Raw genomic sequence first — 23,793 nt, 5'->3', positions numbered from 1 at the left:
GGGATTGCGTGTACTTCAGGTATTATGTAATACTGAACAGCTTACTTGCTTTTTCTTTTTTTCCCCCCAGAGATAAACTGAGGATCACAAATATTATTCTTTTATGTTAATAATGGTTTCCATTTTCTAGTATTTGTTACATTTTACGGCTTTATTCACAAAGCTGTTTATGTATTTTTGTGGCAGCTCTAAGTTAAAAGGCACACTTGTAACATTACAGTCCCAATTTTCCCTTTATCAACTTTATATTACAAAATTTTCCAACACATAGTCAATAAGCATGTCCATATTCTAGAAGTAGATATTCTTAACATTTTGCCATACTTCCCATTTCTAATTATTTTTTAAAAAGAACTTACAAACGGGCCGGGAGTGGTAGCTCACGCCTGTATACCCAGCACTTTGGGAGGCCAAGGCAGGCGGATCACTTGAGGTGAGGAGTTCGAGACCAGCCTGGCCAACATAGTGAAACCCCGTCTCTACTAAAAATACAAAAAATTAGCTGGGCGTAGTGGTGGGCGCCTGTAGTCCCAGCTACTTGGGAGGCTGAGGCAGGAGAATCGCTTGAACCCGGGAGGCGGAGGTTGCAGTTAGCCGAGAACGCGCCACTGCACTCCAGCCTGGGCGACAGAGTAAGACTCCGTCTCAAAAAAAAAAAAAAAAAAAACCCAAACACTTACAAACATAATACAATCCTAAATACTTACATAGACATCTCTTTATGAATAAGCAAGATTACCAACATAATCCCAATGCTGCCACAATTAATAATTCTAATTTCCAGTCCGTATACAAATTTTCCCAATTGTTTTCAAACGTCTTCCGCGGCTCTTGCTTTCTGCAACCACACGCTGCATTTGCTGTTATGTCATCAAGTCTAACCCACAACCTCTGGGGCTCTGACAGAACCCGGGCTCCAGTTATCAGGACCGTCCATGTTATTACTCCATAAATCTTGGGGGAAAAACAAAAACAAACAAAAAAACACTGACAGCTGGCGCCGTACTGCATGTGAAACGTAGTCTTGCGTGTTATGGGTTACCGCGCAGCATGCTGGGAACGGATATGCGCGTTTTCGTCTGCGCATGTGCAGTCAACCCCACTTTCCGGCTTCTCCCTGTTAAGTGTTTGCTGGTGCAGAGGGTTCGCAGCTCAGGTGAGAGCGCCGGGCCTCCACGCGGATTGCGGACCTGCAGGGAGGGATGTGCTAGTGTCCAGAGGGCGGGAACGCGACGTCCCGGGAACTCCCCCAAAGCAGGCCCTCGCTCCCTGTGCCTGGGCCGGCCCGGGACCTCAGCCTGAGAAGGGCCGGTGGGGGCGGGCTCCGGGGGCGTTAGGTGGGGCTGAGTCCTAGTTGGAAGATGCTCGGTGCGGGCCGAGGTGTGGGTGCCAGAATGCAGCCAGGCGTCGGAAAACGCGGTGCTGGCTTCAGGAGGGGAATGCGCGTTTATTGTATTGACCATGAACTTGCCACAAAGCGCGTACGGCCCGTGGGTCTGCGGTGAGAGGCCGAGCCTAGGAGCTAGAAGGACCTCGTGAATTTTGGCTCTGTCACTTGAGCGTTTGAAAATGAGGACATTAGTAAAAACTGCTTTGTGTCGTTCAGAGGTAAGCCATCCCCTGTAAAGCATTTAGCTAAGCGCTAGTTACTAAGCAGCATGTAAATGTTGATTCCCGTTATATTTGGAAGACACTTTGTTCTTTTCATGTAGTATTTTCATTTAATTCTCACAACCACCGTATTTATATCATTAAAAATGAAGAAGGAGGGGTGAAAAGATAGAGCCAAGCTCACAAAGGATGAGAGAGCTAGGATGTCAATACATAAACACTTTACTCCCCGAATCAGGCTGTTTGTAATGGCCTACCTACCTAACCCAGCATTGCAGCCTTCACAGCACTGAGTGATTGTCCCCAAAACCCCAGGACAATGATTGTGAAGTCAGCGTGGACAGAATCTTACTATGTGGCAAGTGTATTTGTTGTGGGGTTTCTGGGATGTCTCCAGAGCCTCTGGGTTAGACTGAGGCCCCTGCCACCTCCTGTGCTGTCCCTGCTGTCTCTGTCTTTAGAAGTCAGTCTGATATTCTAGGGCAGTGAAGATGAGTCACATACGTAATTTTAAATGTTAAACTAGTAGCTACATGAAAATCTAAAACATGAAATTAATTTTAAGAACATACTGTGGTTTTCTCAGTGTATCCAAAATGTTATTTCAACATGTGGCCCTAGCCACATTTCCAGTGCTCAGTAGTTGATGTGATTGGAGGCTGTAGTCATGGATAGCAGGGTTCTAATTAATGCCAAGAGAATCAGGTTTAAGGCCTTAGGTCAGTTCTTCACCAGGAGGATTTTGCTCCCTAGGGAACTTTGGAAATGTTGGAGACTTTTTTGGATGGGGAGGGGGGACTGAGTTTCTCTCTGTCGCCCAGGCTGGAGGGCAGTGGTGTGATCTTGGCTCACTGCAACCTCCACCTCCCAGGTTCGACTGATTCTCCTGCCCCAGCCTCCCAGCTTGTAATCTCAGCTGGAGTTACAAGCATGCATGGCCATGCCCAGCTAATTTTTTGTATTTTTAGTAGAGGTGGGGTTTCACCATATTGGCCAGGCTTATCTTGAACTCCTGACCTCAGGTAATCCACCTGCCTTGGCCTCCCACAGTCCTGGGATTACAGGCGTGAGCCACCACGCCCGGCCTGGAGACGTTTCTGATTGTCACAACAGGGAGAAGGGGTGTCCTAGTGTCTAGTGCATGTTTAGAAATGCTCCTAAACATCCTACAATGCACGGGACCACTCCTTATGTCAGAGGATTATTCAGCCCAAAATGTAAGTTGTGCTGAGGTGAAGAACACTGTTTTCCATGAAAGTTTCAACTAAAATAAATTTGTTACCCAGGCCTCAGCTCCAGCTTCTCTGGAGCAAAGCAGCTCTTTATGTTGCAGGAAGGAGGGAGCCCCAGGAACAGGAGTCCCACCGAAGAACTGCCCTCTGACAGAACAGAGACCTCCTCACCAGGGCTTCCAAACAGATGCAGAAGAACCCAGAGAGGAGCAGGTCTTGATTTGCCCAACCAGCAGCACTTCTTCATCCCCTTGCCCAGAGAGCACCAGACTTGGTGATGTTGCCACATCCAGAAGCCATCACAGATTGTGTGACACCGAACACTGTGGGCCAACTTGCAGAAGGTGGTAAGCTGGGGTTGAGAGGCGTGGGTGACTGTCAGACTGCACAGGAAAAACCACATTACTGGAGGGCTTTTCTCCATGGTCTCCAAGGAAGGCATAACCAGCCAGGGCTGAGGAAATTGTCTCTAATCCTCCTCATAGAGCCCCCATTTTCTTCATTCTTGCCTCACTCTTTCCAGATTCTGAGTCACTCTCACACAACATCCATCACATGTAGCATCTAGAAATTTACTAAGGTTGCCTCTATCCTGAACCTGTAGAATCACAAAAATGATAATACAGGAAAGGATTTCTATTTCTGACTCTTAAAACCTTAAAAAGTATTGAACCTAGGATGAACAGTTTGTCCATGGTCACTCAGGACAGAGCTTGGAGCAAAGCACAGTGCTGTTCACTCTGTCACAGGTGAGTCACCAGAAGTGTCTTATCGAAAGTCTTCTGAGAAACTATAAGTTAGAACAAAAATATTTTAAAATAGTCTTTCAGCATCTCCTTTTTTTCAGTTTTGTGTTTTCTATTGGTGTAAATAATATTAACAGAATATTAATGTTAATTCTGTTTAAGTTGTTAGTCAAAGAAGACATACATTTTAAATAAATCAATAGGAAAATAGTCTGCAATCGCCTGATGAAAAACAGCAAGGGGCCAGGCCTGGTGGCTCACCCCTGCAATCCCAGCATTTTGGGAGGCCAAGGCGGGCAGATTGCTTGAGGTCAGGAGTTCGAGACCAGCCTAAGCTACATGGTGAAACCCCATTTCTACAAAAAATACAAAAATTAGCTGGGTGTAGTGGTGGGTGCCTTTGGTCCCAGCAACTCAGGAGGCCGAGACGGGAGAATTGCATGAACCCAGGAGGCAGAAGTTGCAGTGAACTGAGATCACACCGCTACACTCCAGCCTGGGCAACAGAGCCAGATCCTGTCTCAAAAAAAAAAAAAAAAAAAAACACACACACAGCAAGAGTTCATCCACATGATCATATTAAAGATGCACATATTCAGGAGGTGCTTTCTCTGTAGTGCTTCTTGTCCCTTCTCAAAGGTCAAAGGAACATTTTTTGTAGAGAGGCCTTTTTCCCCAGCTGGTGTGATGACATTGGTAGGCAGGTAAGATAGAGGCTGCCCAGATCTCTCATGACTCCTTCCTCACCCCCAGGTTATCCTTTACGGTTCTCCACACTCTTTCAGGAGCAGCAGAAAATGAACATATCTCAGGTGAGTTAATTACTAATACCTTTTTCATCATGGATTTCATAGGTGTTTAAGGGTCCACATATTAATATGGAAATGTAGAAATGGATCAAAATCATTCAAGGAATATATAGAAAAGCGGGGCAGTAGCACAGCAGAATTGGCATGTGGAAAGATGGAGGTCCCCTGATGTTACAGATTTTCCAAAATGGAACTGCAGTTTTCATTCTTTCTGATAGCCATGGCAGAGAGCCAGACAGACAGTATTTTTTTACAGATTTGCATTGATGAGAAGCTTAAACCAGGCTGATTCCTCATGGAATCTAAAGTTATCAAAGTCAGGGAAAATGTCTTTGTTGGTCTTCATGTGTCAGTGCAAATCTTTCTCATAACAGCCTTGAAATAAATGCAGTATGTTGCTTCCGCTTTTTCCTCAGTGGAAGTAGACGGCTTAGTGCCAAACTCAGGCTTTTATTAATACAGTTTTTCAGTTTTTTTATTAATACAGTTTTTCAGGTAATGGAAACAGACGTTCAGGTAGACAGACTGTCAAAGAAAGGAGAGATCGATGGTGTAGGCTCTGTTGATCAGAGGTGGAGAGTTTAAAAGGATTTTGTCCTGAAAAATGGGTAAGGTTTTCATTGTTGCAGTACAGGAGATTACTGCATTTTGAGAGCAGGCTAAACAAGGCATGCAAGGTCCATTAAGAATCTTTGCCCATTGCAGTTTGGACTTCCTCTTAGGGAATAATAAGAGAGGGGAGGGAGATAAAGGTTAGAGCCTTAGTATTAGTTTGCTAGGGCTGCTATAATAAAGAACCACAGACTGGGTAGATTAAACAGCAATTTATTTTCCCACCATTCTGGAGACCAGAAGTCTGAGATCAAGATGTCAACAGGGGTCGGGTGCAGTGGCTCACGCCTGTGGTCCCAGCACTTTGGGAGGCCAAGGAGAGCAGATCACTTGAAGTCAGGAGTTCGAGACCAGCCTGGCCAACGTGGTGAAACCCTGTCTCTACTAAAAATATAAAAATTAGCTGGGCGTGGTGGCGGGTGCCTGTAATCCCAGCTACTCGGGAGGCTGAGGCAGGAAAATTGCTTGAACCTGGGAGGCGGAGGCTGCAGTGAGCTGAGATCGTGCTACTGCACTCCAGCCTGGGCGACAGAGCTAGACTCCATCTCAAAAAAAAAAAAACAGATGTCAACAGGTTTGGTTCCTTCTGAGAGCTGTGAGGGAAGGGCCTTGTTCCGTGGCTTAGATGTCTGTCCTCACATCATCTTTCTTCTGTATGAGTCTATGTCCAAATTTTCTTTTCCTGTAAGGAATTGAGAAATTGTTCAAATATAGAAAGATACAAAGAAATAATATAATAAATATGTTCCCACCTTCCCAAATTACCAACTATATATATTTTGCTAAATTTTTGTTTCTCTTGTATGCACTCTTTTTTCCTTTTAAAAACTTAGTTCTTTAACTGAGATGCAGTTTTAATACCAGTAAAGTGTACTCTGAAGTGTGTAACTGGATGGATTTTTACATATGTAAATTCATGTAATTTAATACCTAGATTAAGATAACACCACTGCTCCCCTCTACAGGGCAACCACAATTCTGACCTCATATGTTAGGGAAAAAAGATAAATTCATTTTTGAATATGATACCAGTAGAATCATACAAAGTGTATTCTTTTACAGTTTTCAAGGGAATGTTTTGCTCTGTATCTTAGTATTTCCCTTTTATCACTGGGCTGTATTTCGTTGTATGAATAGACCATAATTTATTTCCTCATTCTCCTCTTAGTGCATTTTTTCATTTGTTTTTCCTGTTTGAGGCTATCAGGAATAAGGGTGCTGTGAATATTCTTTTGTGTCTTTGGGTATGTCCTCATTGCTTTTGGGATATACTTAGAAATGGAATTGCTGGTTCATAGAATAAACATATGTTCAGTTTTAATACATACTGCAAGTAGCTTGCCTAAGTGGTCGAATCAGTTTACATTCCCACTAGCATTCTGGCTGTACCACATTCTGAGCAACACTTGTTGTTATCAATCTTTTTGTTTTTAGCCATTTTGGTGGCTGTATAGTGTGGTATCTTATCAAAATTTATAATTTGCTTTTCTATGGTAAATACTAATGTTGGGCACCATTGTTTCTGTTTTGGCCATTTAGACATCCTTTCTTTTTATGTAATATATAAAGTACCTATTCAACTCTGTTTTAATTGGGTTATTTGCTTTTTTTAAGTAGGAATTATTTCAATATTTTCAGTAAATGTTTTTTGCCATGTGTGCATTACTAATGTTCTTGGATTCTGTGGCTTGCTTATTCATTTTTTAAATAATATCTTTGACAACAAAGTTTTTACATTTAATAAAGGTCAGATCGTCTTTTCTTTAATGGCAGTTCCTTGTGTATCATATTTGAAAGCTCTTTCCCTACTCTTAAGATCATACAGATATTCTCCTATATTGTTACTACATACTTGTTTATTTTAGCTTGATCTACATAGAGTTAGCTTTTGTGTTTGGTATAAGGTGAGTGTCAAGGTTCATATTTCCATACGGATATCCAGTTGCTCTAGCACCATTTGTTAGACCATCTTCTGTCAACTGAATTGCAGCTGTTTTTTGTCAGTCAAGTGACTTGTATGCGGGTCTAATGTAGACTGTATATTTTCTTCCTTTGGTCCAATTAGTTTATCTTTTTGCTAGTACTTCACTGTCATAATTACTGTTGCTTTATAGTAAGTCACGAATTTTGTGAATTTATTTACTATTTTAGGTCCTTGTCATGTTCATGGAAGTTTTATCAATTTTCACAGAAAATCCTGATGGAAAGTTTTTCAGAGTAGAGGTGAAGTCTTTCACATCTTTTATTAGATTTATTCCTAGGTATTTGATCTATTTTGATAATAGCACAAATGATACTGCATTTTAAATGTCATTTTCCAGTTTATTGTTAGTTTATTAAAATACGATGGATTTTTTTAGTATTGATCTTATACCTAGGCATTTTACAAAATTCACTCATTCTAATAGCTTATCTGTGGATTCTTTTGGATTTTAAAGTGCAAAATTTTTTTTGCAATAAAGACAATTTTACTTCTTCCTTTACAGTTTTTATATCTTTAATTTCTTTTTAGCCTTACTGCTAGGACTTCCAGTAGAATGTTTAGTACAAATGGTGATAATAGAAATCCTTGTCTTATACCTCACCTGAGGGGTACTCAGTATTTCACCATTGAGTCTTATTTTAACTACATGTTTTTTGTATATGTCCTTAATTAGAATAAGGAAATTCCCTTTTTTATTTTTAGTTTCCTGAGTTTTTTTTTTTTATCATGCATGAGTATTTTGTCAGATGGCTATTCTTGCTTCTAGTGAGATAATCATATTATTTTATTCCTTTAGTCTGTTAAAGAGCTGAATTATATTGATAGATTTATCAATGTTTAACCAACCTTGCATTCCTGTGATAATTCCCACATGATAAGGTAGTGCTGTCACTTTAAGTTATTTCTGGATTCAATTTGTTAATATTTCAATTAATATTTTTGTGTCTACATTAATGGAAAGATACTGGCTTGCAGTTTTTCTGTCATGTCATGTCATGTTTTGGCGTCAACATTATATTCTCAAAAAATGAGTTTGGAAACAGTTATTCATTTTGTGTTCTCTGAATGAGTTTAAGACTGCTGTTATTTCATCCTTAAATGTTTGGAAAAATATACCTGTGAGGTAGTCTAGCATTGGAGTTTTTCTTGTGCCTGGTTTTTGCTCATGAACTCAGTTTCTTTAACAGGATATAGAAAATCCAAATCGTGCTACTTATTCTAGTGTCCTTTATTTTTAACAGCTTTATGGAGATACAATTCACATACCATATAATTCACACTTTTAAAGTGTACAATTTTGTGGTTTTTAGTATATTTGTAGAGTTGTGCAGTCATTGCCACAATCAATTTTAGAATGTTTTCGTCACTTCAAAAAGAAATTCCGTATCATTTAGCTATCATCCCCCATCCTGACATACACAATCTCAGCCCTAAACAACAAGTAATCTGTGTTCTGTTTCTATATGTTTGGCTATTCTGGACATTTCTAATAAGTGAAGTCACATAATATGTGATCTTTGTGACTATTTCTATATTTTTTTTTTTTTTGAGACAGAGTTTTGCTCTTGTCGCTCAGGCTAGATTGCAATGGCACGATCTCAGCTCACTGCAACATCCGCCCCCTCAGGTTCAAGCAGTTCTCCTGCCTCAGCCTCCCAAGTAGCTGGGATTACAGGCACCCACCGTCATGCCTGGCTAATTTTTCTATTTTTTTTTTTTTTTTTTAGTAGACACGCGGTGTCACCATGTTGGCCAGGCTGGTCTCGAGCTCCTGACCTCAGGTGATCCGCCCACCTCAGCCTCCCAAAGGGCTGGGATTACAGGTGTGAGCCGCCACACCTGGCCCTTTGTGACTATCCTTTTTACTTAGCATACTGTTTTCAAGGTTCATCCATGTTGTACGTATCAGTACATCATTCCTTTTTGTGACTGAATAATATTCCATTGTGTGGATATACCACATTGTTTATTCATTCAACTATGAGCATTTGGATTGTTTCTCCCTTTTCACTGTTATGACTAGTACTGCTATTAACATTCATGTACAAGTTTTTGTTTGGACACCTGTTTTCTCTTGGGACTAATCCTAGAAAAGGAACTTCTGACTCATATGGTAACTCTTGACTTATCTTTTTTGGTAACTGCCAAACTGTTTTCCACAGTGGCTGCACCATTTTACATTCCCACCAGCAGTGTATTAGGGTTCCACTTCCTCCGCATCATTAAAACCACTTGTTATTTTCCCTTTTTTTAAAATTATGGACATCCTAGTGGGTGTGAAGTGGTATCATTTGACTTTGATTTGCATTTCCTTGATTAATGACATTCAACATCTTTTCATGCGCTTATTGGCTATTTGTTTATCATCTTTGGAGAAATGTCTATCCAAGTCCTTTGCCCATTTTGGATTACATTTTTTGTTGTTCAGTTATGAGAGTTCTTTATGTATTCTGGCAACTAGACATTTATTAAATGTAGTATTTGTGAATATTTTCTCCTATTCTGTAGGTTCTTTTCACTATCTTGATGGTATCCTTTGCACAGAAGTTTAATTGTGATGAAGTCCAATTTTTTTTTCTTTGGTATCATATCCAGGAAGTCATTGCCAAATCCAAGGTCATAAAGGTTTACTCCTGATTTCATCTAAGAGTCATGCAGTTAGACTCTTATATTTAGGTCTTTGATCCCTTTTAAGGCCAATTTTTTTTTTTTTTTTTTTGAGACGGAATCTTTGTCTGTTGCCCAGGCTGGAGTCCAGTGGCACGATCTTGGCTCACTGCAACATCCATCTCCCGGGTTCAAGTGATTCTCCCACCTCAGCCTCCCGAGTAGCTGGAATTACAGGCATGCACCACAATGCCCGGGTAATTTTTATATTTTTTCAGTAGAGACGGAGTTTCACCATGTTGACCAGGCTAGTCATGAACTCCTGATCTCAAGTGATCTGTCTGCCTCAGCCTCCCAAAGTGCTGGGATTACAGGTGTGAGGCACCATGCCTGGCTATTTTGAGGCAATTTTAAAATACAGTATAAGGTAGGAGTCCAACTTCATTATTTTGATGAGATTCAGTTATCCCAGCATCATCTGTTGAAAACTATTTTTTCCCTAATAAATGGCCAATGTATGGGTTTATTTCTGGGCTCTCAGTGCTATTCTGTGGATCTGTATGTCTGTATTTATGCCAGTACCACACTCTCTTCATTACTGTTGCTTTATAATAAGTTTTTAAATCAGGAAATGTAATCCCTCCAATTTTTTTTCTTTTTTTTCTAGATTGTTTTGACTATTCAGGGTCCCTTGCAATTTCATATAAATTGTAGGTTCAACATTTCTGCAGAAAGGTCATTAGGATTTTGATATAGATTTCACTGAATCTGTATATCACTTTTGGGAGTATTGTCATCTTAACAATATTAAATCTTCCAATTCATGAACACAAGGTGTCTTTCCATTTATTTGGGTCTTCTGATTTCTTCTAGCAATGTTTTCTAGTGTTCACGTATAAGTCATGTACCTTCTTGGTTAAATTTATTCCTATTTTATTATTTTTTGTTCTATTGTAAGTGGAATTGTTTTCTTTTTTATTATTCATTGCTAGTATTTAGAGAGATAAATGATTCTTGTGTGTTCATCTTGTATCCTACAATTTTGCTGAATTCATTTATTGGCTCTAATAGTTTTTTGTGGCTTCCTTAGTCTTTTCCATATATTAAATCTCATGGTCTCTGAGAATAGAGATAGTGTTACTTTTTTCTTTCCAATTTGGATGCATTTTTGTCTTACCTATTTCCTCTAGCTAGAACTTCCAGTATAATGAATAGAAATGATGAAAGCAGGCATCCCTGTCTTATTCCTGATATTTGGAAGAAACCTTCTTGTTTTTTAGCCTAGCATATTATGTTAGCTGTGGTTTTTCAGAAATGCTTTTTATTGTGTTGCAGCAGTTCTATTCTAGTCCTACTATGTTAAATGTTTGTTTTTATCATGAAAGGATATTTTTGTCAAATGCTTTTTCTGCATCAGTTGAGATGATCACGTGACTTGTTTTCTTCATTTTATTATTGTGATATATTACACTGATTTATTTTCTTATGGTGAGCCACCTTGCATTCCTGGAAATAAATTGTACTTGGTCATGGTGTATAGTACTTTTTATTTGTTGCAAGATTTGGTTTGCTAGTATTTTATTGAAAACTTCTGCACACATATTCAGAAGGGATACATATCATAGTTTTTGGGTGATTTTTTTATCTGGCTTTGGTTCAAGGTAACTCATAGAATGAGTTAGGAAATGTTCACTCATCTTCTTTTTTTGGAACAATTAGAGAAGGATTGGTGTTAGTTTTTCTTTAAATGTTTGGTAGAATTCACCAAACATTTAAAGACCGACAGTTGGTCTTGAGCCTTTCTTTGTTGGGAGGATTTGGATTACTGATTCAGTCTTATATCAGTCTGTTTGGATGTTCTGTTTCTTTTTGAGTCCATTTTGGTGGTTTGTGTGTTTCTAGGAATTTGTCCACTTCATCTCGGTTATGTAGTTTGTTGCTATACAGTTCACTGTATTCTTTATTGTTTTTTTTATTTTTGTAAGGTTAGTAGTAAGGTCCCCACCTCATTTAGTTCCTTAAAGTATACAATTAGGATACTGATTTGGGATCATTTTTAATATAGGTGTTACAGCTATAAATTTCACGCTTAGCACTGCCTTAGCTGCATCTCATGCATTTTGGTATTTTGTGTATTCATTGTGAGTAATCTCAATGTATTTTCTAATTTCTGGGTCTCGGGGGTTTGTTTTGTTTTGTTTTGTTTTTTTGAGACAGAGTCTCGCTCTATCACCCAGGCTGGAGTGCAGTGGCGCGATATCAGCTCACTGCAACCTCCGCCTCCCGGGTTCAAGCAATTCTCCTGCCTCAGACACCCGAGCAGCTGGGATTATGGGCACGCATCACCACACCTGGCTAATTTTTCTATTTTTAGTAGAGACAGGGTTTCACCATGTTGGCTAGGCTGGTCTCGAACTCCTGACCTCAAGTGATTCGCCTGCCTCAGCCTCCCAAAGTGCTGGAATTATAGGCGTGAGCCACCATGCCCGGCCTCATTTCTCTTTTGATTTTCCCTTTGATCCTGTAGCAAGGTGAAAATCCACCTATGTGTATGGCCCCCAGGGACTTCACACACTCAAACTAGTACACATTTGCCTTTAGCAGGTTAAATTTTTCTAGTTTTATCTTCCTAATTGTATTAGATGGAGTTGAGTAGCATCTGCTCCAGTAAGCAAATGAGCACATCCTGATTCTCCCTGCAGGTGCCTGTCTCTCTCCTAATAGTTTGAAAAAAAGATACTAATTTTCTGTTTTCCCAGCTATGTTCTTGTAAGGATGTTAGCGTTGCTTTTATCAGCTCTCTACATCTCTAAGCTAAGATCTAAAGCTACGCTGTATGATTGTAATTTTTTGCAATTTAGTGAGATAGACTGTCCTTTTTTTTTTAATGTGCAAAGGAAACCAGAGAATTATGTTATGCAGAGGTTATCCTATATATGTCAGTCAGGTTGGTTAATTATGTCTTTTCAATCTTCTATATCAGTGGTCAGAAAACTTTCTGTAAATGTCAGATAGTAGGCTTTGTGAGAGATACAGTCTCTGTTGCATCTACCAAACTCTGCAGCTGTAGTGTTAAGCAGCCATAGATAATACATAAACAAATGAATGTGGCTGTGTTCCAAGAAAACTTTATTTACAAAAAAAAAAAATTGGTAGTGGTGGTATTTTTCATTTACAAAAAAAAAAAAAAATAGTAGTGGTGAGCTGGATTTGATCTTTGTGCTGTAGTTCACTGACTCCTGTTCTATATCCCTGTTGGTTTTTCTTAGTCTGCTTTTCTATGAGTTACTGGGAGAGTTACATTAAAATCACTAATTAAAATTGTAGATTGATATCTCATTTCTGTCATCTTTTGTTTATATACAGTCAGTTCTCATAATTCTCAGTAGTAATGTTCCAAAAAGTCACTACAAACACTGAACTAATAAATACTGAACCATTACTCAGAGGAGAAATACGGGGTTAAGCCTCTAGTCACATTTTTGTCAGCCAGTCAGTACGTAATCTTTTTGTGTGTCTTTCTGCATAAAGACACCTTATTTAATATTGTTGGTTTATAATGATTGAACTAATGGCCAACAACACCATAACTAATGCCTGAATGAATCTTATCTAACATAGATATTTTCTCCATGAGACATACCACAGGCTTCTTGCACATAGGCACACTAGATAGCACATAACTGTTATACATATAGGCCATTTAAAAAGTGAAATCGGCCGGGCGCAGTGGTTCACGTCTGTAATCCCAGCACTTTGGGAGGCCGAGGTGGGCGGATCACGAGGTCAGGAGATGGGGACCATCATGGCCAACATGGTGAAACCCCATCTCTACTAAAAATACAAAAATCAGCTGGGCATGGTGGCGCGTGCCTGTAGTCCCAACTACTCAGGAGGCTGAGAGGCAGGATAATTGCTTGAACCTGGGAAGCGGAGGGTGCAGTGAGCCGAGATCGCATCACTGCACTCCAGCCTGGCAACAGAGCAAGACTCTGTCTCAAAAAAAAAAAAACAAAGAAAAAGTGAAATCATCAAGAAAAAGCACAAAAATGCAGTAAATATGGCACTAAATAGACTGAGAAGTGGACACTTATTTACAGTATCAGAGCTGAAACAAGAAAGCAGATCACCTTGTTGAGCCTCATCTGGGAACATGTAGGTCAGGCAATTCAAATTTTTTACCTTCCTGTATATGTCCACAAATGACTGCAAAATAACTGCAAGTGTTGATTTTGAGGTTGCAAATAATTTTAGTGTGTGAATTTACAAATACGTAATCCATGAATAATAAGAAATGCTATTTGGACGCTATGTTTGCCAGGTGCATAGCAATTGCGATTTGTTGTATCCTCTATTGAAAGGACTGTTTTGTCATTACAAATCGTTATTCAGTTTTTTGTTGTTGTTGTTGTTTTTTATACAAGAATCTCACTCTGTCACCCAGGCTGGAGTGCAGTGGCGCGATCTCAGCTCACTGCAACCTCCGCCTCCCAGGTCCAAACGATTCTCCTGCCTCGGCCTCCTGAGTAGCTAGGATTACAGGCACTCACCACCACACCCGGCTAATTTTTGTATTTTTAATAGAGATGGGGTTTCACCACGTTGGTCAGGCTGGTCTCGAACTCCTAACCTCGTGATCCGCCTGCCTTGGCCTCCCAAAGTGCTAGGATTACAGGCATGAGCCACCGCACCCGGCCCGTTACACATTTTTTATACCTCTTTCTTACCTTAAAATATACTGTATATGATAGTAATGCAATCATATCAACTATCTTTTGGTTTTGATTATATGGTATATCTTTTTCCATCCTTTTACTTTCAATCTCCATAATCCCTATATATATAATGTTTCCTTTGTTGTTGTATTATACTTTATCTTTTCTTTAACACGATTATTTAGTCCAGAGAATGGTACATTTTTTTCTATAAAGGCAAGTAATAAATATTTTCAATTTTGACAATCATAAGGTCTCTGATGGAACTTCTCAGTGCTATTTCAGCACCAAAACAGCCATAAACAATGCAACATGATTGGGTGTGCCTGTGTGCCAATTGACTTTATTTAAAAAGCGGCAAGTGGCCAGGTACAGTGACTCACACTTATAATCCCAGAGCTTTTGGAGGCCAAGGTGGGAGGATCACTTGAGGCCAGGAGTTCAAGATTAGCCTAGGCAACATAGCAAGACACTGTCTTTACCACACATACACAAAAAACTGGCAAGCCAGATTTGGCCCAAAGGCCATAATTTGCTGACTCCTGCCATGATGTATGCCCAGGGTAGTCTGTTGGGATGGAATAAAAATTGTAGGAAGTTTATTTACATTTTTTGGCTACAAAAATAAGAATTAAAAAAAAAGTTTTACTAATGTATCTATTTATAGTATATGTATATAACTCATAAATATATATAGATCATTTATAAACATTTTCTTTGAGACAAGGTCTTGCTCTGTCACCAAGGCTGGTATACAGTAGTGTGATCATGGCTCACTGCAGCCTCAACCACCTGGGCTCAAGCAATCCTTCTGCCTCAGCCTCCCAAGTAGCTGGGACTACAGGCACATACCACCATACCTGGCTAATTTTTTAAAATTTTTGTAGAGACAGGGCCTTGCTGTGTTGCCCAGTCTGGTCTTGAACTCCTGGGCTCAAGCAGTCCTCCCACCTTGGCCTCCCAAAGTGCTGGGATTACAGGCATGAGCCACTGCACCTCTCCTATAAAAACTTTTACCAATTTAATACCTTCAAAGTCTAAGATTAAATTAGATTCAAAATAGGCATCCCTTATATTCATTTAAGCTTTTTAGAGTTAAACCTGATAAGAATCGTTTTCATGGGTATTTTCTACATCATCTAATTCTGAACCCTTCAGATTGAATAGAAATGTACTGTTACAGGCATCAGTGTCATTCAAGGACGTGACTATAGAATTCACCCAGGAGGAGTGGCAGCAAATGGCCCCTGTTCAGAAGAATCTGTACAGAGATGTGATGCTGGAGAACTACAGCAACCTCGTCTCAGTGGGTAAGCATGTAAACATAACTTACCCTTGTAACTCCATATAGAAGGTATTTCTTTTTTAAGTGCCAATACATGTGAACAGTTTACTTAAAGTTTAAATTATTTAGGCTTTTCATTCAGGATTCCAAAGTAACTATGCCCTGTCGAGGACTAGAAAGAATGTGTTGTCAACTCCCAGTGATAAATGCAAAGGAGCACTTTCAGGATACTGCTTCCAAAGCTGTATTTTCTTCCACTTTTGGAGACTAAAATCTCATATATCTGGTCTAAGTCCTCGATTGTGTTTTATTAACAGGGTACTGCCGTTTCAAACCAGAGGTGATCTTCAAGTTGGAGCAAGGAGAAGAGCCTTGGTTCTCAGAGGAGGAATTCTCAAACCAGAGTCACCCAAGTGAGTTACTGAGCAGTAGTAGACATAATTCTGCAGGAGTGGTTAGACTCCAGGTCAGTTTAGGGGTGAACACCTAAATATTGCAAGACTTTTCTTAGAAAGCCTAAAGGCGGCCGGGTGCGGTGGCTCACGCCTGTAATCCCAGCACTTTGGGAGGCAGAGGCGGGCGGATCATGAGGTCAGGAGATCGAGACCATCCTGGCTAACACAGTGAAACCCCACCTCTACTAAAAGTACAAAAAATTAGCCGGGCGTGGTGGCGGGCGCCTGTAGTCCCAGCTACTCAGGAGGCTGAGGCAGGAGAATGGCGTGAACCCGGGAGGCGGAGCTTGCAGTGAGCTGAGATCGGGCCACTGCACTCCAGCCTGGGCAAAAGAGCAAGACTCCGTCTCAAAAAAAAAAAAAAAGAAAGAAAGCCTAAAGGCACAAAAAGCAGCAGTTAAAAGAAAATAATTAATAAAGTTGATTCCATTAAAAGTAAGAAATTTGTTAATAAAATATATTATTCAAAGGGTGAAAAGACAAGCCACCGACTAGCATAATATGTATGTAGTGCAAATAACTTAGAAAGGATATGCTTCCTGAAAATGTAAAGAACTTCTGCAAGTCATTGTGGGAAAAGACAGGCAACCCAGATGAAAAATGGGCAAAAACATTGAACAAGAACTTTTTAATATGTATGCCCAGTAAATCTTTGAAAATGTGTTCAATCTCATTAGTTTTCATGGAGTACAAAATAATACATGAAGTGAGATATGAGGTGAAATAACAGATATGAAGTGAGTTTACAAATATGGCAATGCCAAGTCTTGGTGAGGATATGGAATGTTAGACACCCTTATCCACTGATTGATTGGAAATATAAACTGGTAAAACCACTGTGGTATCAGGAAGATGTTTTCTTTTTCTTTTTTCTTTTTTTGAGATGGAGTCTCCCTCTGTCAGATGGAGTCTCCCTCTGTCACTCAGGCTGGAGTGCAGTGGTGCAATCTTGGCTCACTGCAAGCTCCACCTCCCAAGTTTATGCCATTCTCCTGCCTCAGCCTCCCGAGTAGCTGGCACTACAGGTGCCCGCCACCATGCCCAGCTAATTTTTTGTATTTTTAGTAGAGACAGGGTTTCACCATGTTAGCCAGGATGGTCTTGATCTCCTGACCTTGTGATCTGCCCGCCTCAGGCTCCCAAAATGCTGGGATTACAGGCATGAGCCACTGTGCCTGGCCTCTTTTTTTTTTTTTTTTTTTTTTAATTTCCACAGGTTTTTGGGGAGCAGGTGGTATTTGGTTACATGAGTACATTCTTTAGCGGTGTTTTGTGAGATTCTGATGCACCCATCACCCAAGCAGTATACACTGCACCCAATTTGTAGTCTTTTTTCCCACTCCCCCTTCCCACCCTTCTCCCACCCCAAGTCTCCAAAGTCCATTGCATCATTTTTATGCCTTTGCATCCCACCAGGATGTTTTCTAATCAAGGTAAACTTTTGCATATGTTGTAGCCAAGTAATTCCTTTTCTAACTGTATGACTGACAAAAAGATATGATTATATTCTCTGGAATACATAAAAGAATATTAATGGAAGTATTGTTTATGTTTGGCAAAAATAGTGCTCATCAACAGTAGAATGGAGAAACAGTTGTATTCTTTAAGGAAAAATTATACAGCCACATAAAATCTTGTACACTGATTACAAACATAATATTAACCAAAAGAAAAAATATGCATATATGGCTATGTTTATGTAAAGGTCAGAAGCAGGCAAAATTCAACAACATTTTTAGGAATTCATATATTGGTGATAAAACTAGGAAGAAAATCAAGGAAATTATTGCATAAATATTAGAAGACTGGTGAATTCTAAGCATAGAGAAGTTGTAACCAAGCATAGGTAAACAGGGATTTTTGCAGAGCCATTTGTGTTTCATGACATGGTTTCTGATTCCATGAGTGTTCACTTAATAGTATTAAGTTGCACATGAAAGTTTTATGCAGATGTATATTGTTTCATGCTTAATAAAATGTTAAGAGGTAAGCGAGAAGTGGCAGATGATATTTGCAATATGACCTGTCAAGGATAGGCATTTAGAATGCATAAAGAATCCAGACCTCTCTTAAATGTCATTTTCACAGTAAAACTTTCTGTGATACCCTATTTAAAATTGTACCCCTCATGTCAGATTGAAATGTGGAAACTCAGGATGGGATGATCAGGTTCACTTAGCACTTAGTTCTGATGGAATAAATCAACGCTATGACAGCCAGAATGGAGCAGTGCATCTAAGTTAGTTGCATGAATGGATTTTATTTTCAACAATTTTATACTTGCTTGTATTTCTATGAATCACAACCATAAGACAGGTTAGAGCTATAAACTTTTTCATTTAATCATAAAGGAGTTGGTGCTGTTATAAATTTAATTTGATGTTGAATTGATGAGGGATATCAAATTGTAAGAATGTAGACAATAGACTATTCTAACCATTATAATCTAGATAATGTCAAGACCTAGACTGTAATTTACTTTCAGCTTCTAAACCCCCTCCCTGTTGAGTCTATTCCAAAATTCCTGTTATCTCCTGATTTTCCCTGTTATACTACTTACATTTAGAGTTTTTGTTGTATTTATCCCATTCTCTGTTTTTCCTGCTCCCTAAAATAACTACCCCTATAAAACGCTTAAGTTTTATTTTATTTTCTTTCCTCTATCTACCCAGTTAGGAAAATCTTACTAGTCACATGCAAAATACGTATTCATTACCAGTTTCCTCTCCTATTTGCACTATATCAATATTATTTTTTAAAGGAGGGTGGTCTGAGATATATATATTTACACACACATACATCTGAATTATTTAATCTTGATAAATCAAATAATTAGGTGCAACATAGGCTGTATGTTGATAAGCCCTACCCACAGAAAATGTAAGAGTCATAAGATGTTTTCAATATTTCTGTTTTAGAAGATTACAGAGGTGATGACCTGATCAAGCAGAACAAGAAAATCAAACACTTGGAGCAAGCAATATGTATCAATAATAAAACATTGACTACAGAGGAAGAGAAAGTTTTGGGGAAACCATTTACTCTGCATGTAGCTGCTGTTGCTTCAACAAAAATGTCCTGCAAATGCGACTCATGGGAAGTGAATTTGCAAAGTATTTCTGAATTTATCATTAATAATAGAAACTATTCAACAAAGAAAATAGGTTGCGGTAATGTATGTGAGAATTCACTTTTCAAAATTAACTTTGAGAAAACTCAGACTGGAGAGAAATTTTATGAACATAATAAAAACATGAAAGCTCTCAATTATAATGAAAATCTTCCCAAGCATCCAAAGTTTCAAACTTTGGAGCAAGCTTTTGAATGTAATAAAATTGGAAAAGCCTTTAATGATAAGGCTAACTGTGTTAAACATAAGAGTCCTCACACAGGAGAAACAGCCTCTAAAGATGATGAATTTAGGAAAAATTGTGATAAGAAAACTCTCTTTGACCACAAGAGAACTGGCACAGGGAAGAAACACCTGCATCTTAATCAATGTGGGAAATCCTTTGAGAAGTCAACTGTGGAGGAATATAATAAACTTAATATGGGTATAAAACATTATGAATTAAATTCAAGTAGAAATAATTTCAACAGAAAGGCACACCTCACTGATCCTCAAACAGCTGTCACAGAAGAGAACCCATTGGTAAGTAATGACAGAACACAGACTTGGGTTAAATCCTCTGAATATCATGAAAATAAGAAATCCTACCAGACATCGGTTCACAGAGTTCGCCGGAGAAGTCACTCAATGATAAAACCCTATAAATGTAATGAATGTGGGAGATCCTTCTGTCAGAAAGGACATCTCATTCAACATCAGAGAACTCACACAGGAGAGAAACCATTTGAATGTAGTGAATGTGGAAAAACTTTCTCCCAGAAGTCACACCTCAGTACTCATCAGAGAATTCATACAGCAGAAAAACCCTATAAATGTAATGAATGTGGAAAAACATTTGTCCAGAAGTCAACCCTCAGGGGACATCAAAGAATTCACACAGGAGAAAAACCCTATAAATGTAGTGAATGTGGGAAAACTTTTGTTCAGAAGTCCACCCTCAGAGATCATCACAGAATTCACACAGGGGAGAAATCCTTTCAATGCAATCAATGTGGAAAAACATTTGGCCAGAAGTCAAACCTCAGAATACATCAGAGAACTCACACTGGGGAGAAAACTTACCAGTGTAATGAATGTGAAAAATCCTTCTGGCGAAAAGATCATCTCATTCAACATCAGAAAACTCACACGGGAGAGAAACCATTCAAATGTAACGAATGTGGGAAAACTTTTGCCCGGACATCAACTCTCAGAGTGCATCAAAGAATTCACACTGGGGAGAAACCATTTAAATGTAATGAATGTGGGAAAAAATTTGTCCGGAAAGCAATCCTTAGTGATCATCAGAGAATACACACAGGGGAGAAACCCTTTCAGTGTAATAAATGTGGGAAAACTTTTGGCCAGAAATCAAACCTCAGAATACATCAGAGGACTCACAGTGGGGAGAAATCTTATGAATGCAATGAATACGGGAAATTATGTAAGAAGTCTACCCTAAGCTTATACCAGAAAATTCAGGGAGAGGGGAATCATCCCTATTGATGTAATAACTAGAAAATCCTTTTGACAAAAGGAATATGCCATTTGATATCAGAGATACACAAAAAACCAATTGAGAGTAGTGAATGTAAGAAGACAGTCCCAGAAGTAAACCCTCACTGTGAATCAGAGAATTCACATAGGAAAGAAACCAGATGAAGATGAATGCAGGAAGAATTGTGTCCAAAAGGCAACCTTCAGAGTGTATCAAAGAATTCACACAGGCTTCTGTTTTCAGAGTACTATGGATAGGCCTGAATGAAGTCATACCCTATTAGATAGCTCTCACACATCACACAGGCTGGTAATCTCTTCACCAGCACCAATTTCATTTTACTCCAGGCACATAGTCCAAATTTCCCAATCTCCTTTTCATCCAGGTCGGTCTTTGTGACTGGCTACTAAGATGTGGATGTCCATGATGTATATCACATCCCAGTCTGAAACAGACTTCCCTAACAAATTACCAGGGCCCTGTCACAACAAAATGGATATCATTTCTAGGACAAACTTGGTGCCGTGCTTTAATGTGGCATGGTACAAGATAAAGAACTCTGTGCCTGAATGAATATACGTAGCAAAATTCTCCTCTCCTGTGTCTTTCCCAGTTGAACATTATGTGAGCAAAATTTAAGCTTATACAGTAGTCCCCCCTTATCTGTATTTTCACTTTACGCAATTTCCATTAACCATGGTCAACTGCACTTTAAAGTTATTAAATGGATCCAGAAATAAACAATTCCTACATTTTAAACTGCACCCGATTCTGAGTAGTGGGATGAAGTCTCATGCCCTCCTGCTCTCCCATGAGGGTTATTGAATCATTCCTTAGTCTAGCATATCCACAGTGTATACACTATCTGCCAGTTAGTCACTTACTTGACATTTTAGTTATCAGATCACCTGTCAGGGTATGACAGTGCTTGTATTCAAGTAACCCCTGTTTTACTAAATAATGGCCTGAAATTGCAAGAGCATTTCTGGCATGTTGTTGTAATTATTCCATTTTATTATTAGTCCTTAATTTATAAATTAGGCACAGCAAGAGATTAAACTATCATAGGCGTGTGTATATGTAGGAAAAAAATATAGTATATACAGGGTTCAGTATACCCGTGGTTTCAAACATCAACTTGGAATTCTTGGAGAGCATTCCTTGTAGTTAAGCAGGGACTACTGTATTCTGTTGAGCTTTCACATGTTTGAGTCTATTTGTTTCTACACATAATTTAGTTATCTTCTGCTAGGAAGGCAGAAAGCTTCTGTGTAAGCCAGGCTTAAGTCAATCAGAGGGCACAAACCTTATTAGGACGCTAGAGAGTCAAGGAGAACCTCAAATATGATCAGAGAATTGTGGAAAAGACATCCTTTCAATGTAATGAAATTGATAGTACCACCTGATACAGGGCTTTGCATGAACCTAAAAGTCTTCTGGCTGAATGATGAGCAGCCACTGTGCAGTTCAACGTAAGTGTGCCTTAGTTGCACAGAGGTACTGCCCCCACACCTCCTGACACTTCCATATACCCCAGCTATATCTGCTTTAAGGAGTTTTCCCTGGCTCCAAAGGCCATTGGCACCCACCCAAGTATTATGGGAAACCTCCAGGGAGGGGAGGGACTCAGATTTATATGGCTTTATTGAATCCATGCCCAAGGCAAACATCTTAACTAGTTCCTGTGGGGGTACAGGACACCTAGATTTAGCTAATGGGGTTTGGCAATGGGAAGGCAAACAAATTTAATAACTTTATGGGTGAGGTACTTTGGGCCAGTGGAGTGTACTACAGTTATGTTTACATCTGAAAGTATAGTAGGGATTAATTCCCGTAAGTTATAGAGAGAATTCTAATTCCCTGTAATTCACATAAGTCATAGAATTCTAATCAGAAATAATTGTATGTAAAGATACCTCTGAGGTCCAACAGCTCTGATCATTTTGGGCTTCAAGTCTCTGTGACTGGTGATTTTGTGGGTTGAAACTTCAGGCAAAAGGGGGCAGCCCTTGGGAGCTGGGGGCCAGGGGATTGACTTGGTTCCCTGACAAGGGTACCAGGTCCACCCCTTCTGAAAAGCAGCTGTTAGTTTACTCTTGGGCTCTTTTACACATTGGATATCTCTTCCCTGGGTAGAGGGTTCTGACCTAAAATTCCACTTTGGGAGTTTGTCATCTTGGACTCAACAACTAACAAAATGAAAAGGACCCAGCAAGCCTCACTTGTGGAATGAAAATGGGGCATTCAGGAAAGCAGCTGTCCTGGCCCCACAGTATGTCAGCTGTATAGGCAATAGTAGTAGCTGTCTCTTAGAAGGGAAATAATGTATCACCTCTTTCCAGAACGAAGCAAAGTTGCTGGCTTAGTAGAGCCCTCAATTCATAGAGGTTACTGTAATTGGGCCTGGCTCACTGATGCTTTCGCCAACTGAAACTACTAGGATCCTGTGTGTGTTCAAACTCAGTGCCATTAACAAACCCAAAGTGAAGCGGTCACTCCTCTCAGTGGAAAGAGCACAAGGATGTTCTCAGCTCTGGCCAATACTCCATTTCATAAACCTTGTTACATTTTTGTTAAGCCTTGGCTCTGGATGTGGCCTAGATATTTGATATTCTAATTGGAAATTACAGATTAAAAAGCACCCTTTCATTCTTTGTACAGTGGGGGTAAAAGTCACAGCTGCTTAGTTCAACCATCTGGGTTGCTCAGGTAGATGCCCATAATAAGAGACTATTTTCTGATAAGACTGACTGGAATCAAGCTGCCGACAGCTTTCTCCATCCAGATTGTGACCGTTGCTACCTGGATCATTTTACTGGTATGGCAAAAAATCACCCATGTGACACTGGGTGACATGGTAAAAGTACATGGTACTTTTACAGTACCATGTACTGTACAAAATAAAGGTCTCTTTATCTGATGCTTCCATTGATGTCATTGGATATAAGAATTTACAAAACTTTTTTCCTTCTGGATAAATAGCCAGTACTTCATATGCCATTGATAAATTCACCTTTTTCCCACTGATTTTAAATATATACTAAATTGTCATTTGTAAAGATAGTGCATATGACTGATTAAACGTTCTGATATTTTAGTAACATCATTTTGTGAATAGGACTGGCATGTA

The 23,793-nt window shown here is 39.3% G+C and overlaps 1 protein-coding gene across 5 annotated transcripts; it reads left to right on the top strand.

Moving 5' to 3' along the window:
• The first annotated feature begins 1,066 nt into the window (after positions 1-1,066).
• On the top strand, positions 1,067-23,583 carry ZNF510 (zinc finger protein 510). 5 transcript variants are annotated; one of them, XM_004048313.5, is made up of 6 exons: positions 1,067-1,156; positions 2,945-3,190; positions 4,343-4,401; positions 15,500-15,626; positions 15,919-16,014; positions 18,975-23,583. In XM_004048313.5, the coding sequence occupies exons 2-6, from the start codon at positions 3,121-3,123 to the stop codon at positions 20,669-20,671; spliced, it is 2,049 nt and encodes a 682-aa protein (XP_004048361.3). In that variant the 5' UTR covers positions 1,067-1,156; positions 2,945-3,120; the 3' UTR covers positions 20,672-23,583. The 5 variants fall into 5 exon arrangements, with proteins under 5 accessions (XP_004048361.3, XP_018889575.2, XP_063552666.1 ...); XM_019034030.4 differs by having other exon boundaries at positions 1,073-1,156; positions 18,978-23,583; XM_063696596.1 differs by having other exon boundaries at positions 1,099-1,608; positions 18,978-23,583.
• Positions 23,584-23,793: the final 210 nt, after the last annotated feature.

Source organism: Gorilla gorilla, chromosome 13, assembly GCF_029281585.2.
Source record: "Gorilla gorilla gorilla isolate KB3781 chromosome 13, NHGRI_mGorGor1-v2.1_pri, whole genome shotgun sequence".
Taxonomy (NCBI): Eukaryota; Metazoa; Chordata; class Mammalia; order Primates; family Hominidae; genus Gorilla; species Gorilla gorilla.
This window is presented reverse-complemented; position numbering and strand designations above follow the sequence as displayed.

Coding starts and splice junctions, on each gene's coding strand:
- ZNF510 (XM_004048313.5), top strand. CDS start 3,121: ATGTTGCCACATCCAGAAGCCATCACAGATTGTGTGACACCGAACACT. Junction 15,627..15,918: donor CAGCAACCTCGTCTCAGTGG/GTAAGCATGTAA, acceptor TTTTATTAACAG/GGTACTGCCGTTTCAAACCA. Junction 16,015..18,974: donor CTCAAACCAGAGTCACCCAA/GTGAGTTACTGA, acceptor TTTCTGTTTTAG/AAGATTACAGAGGTGATGAC.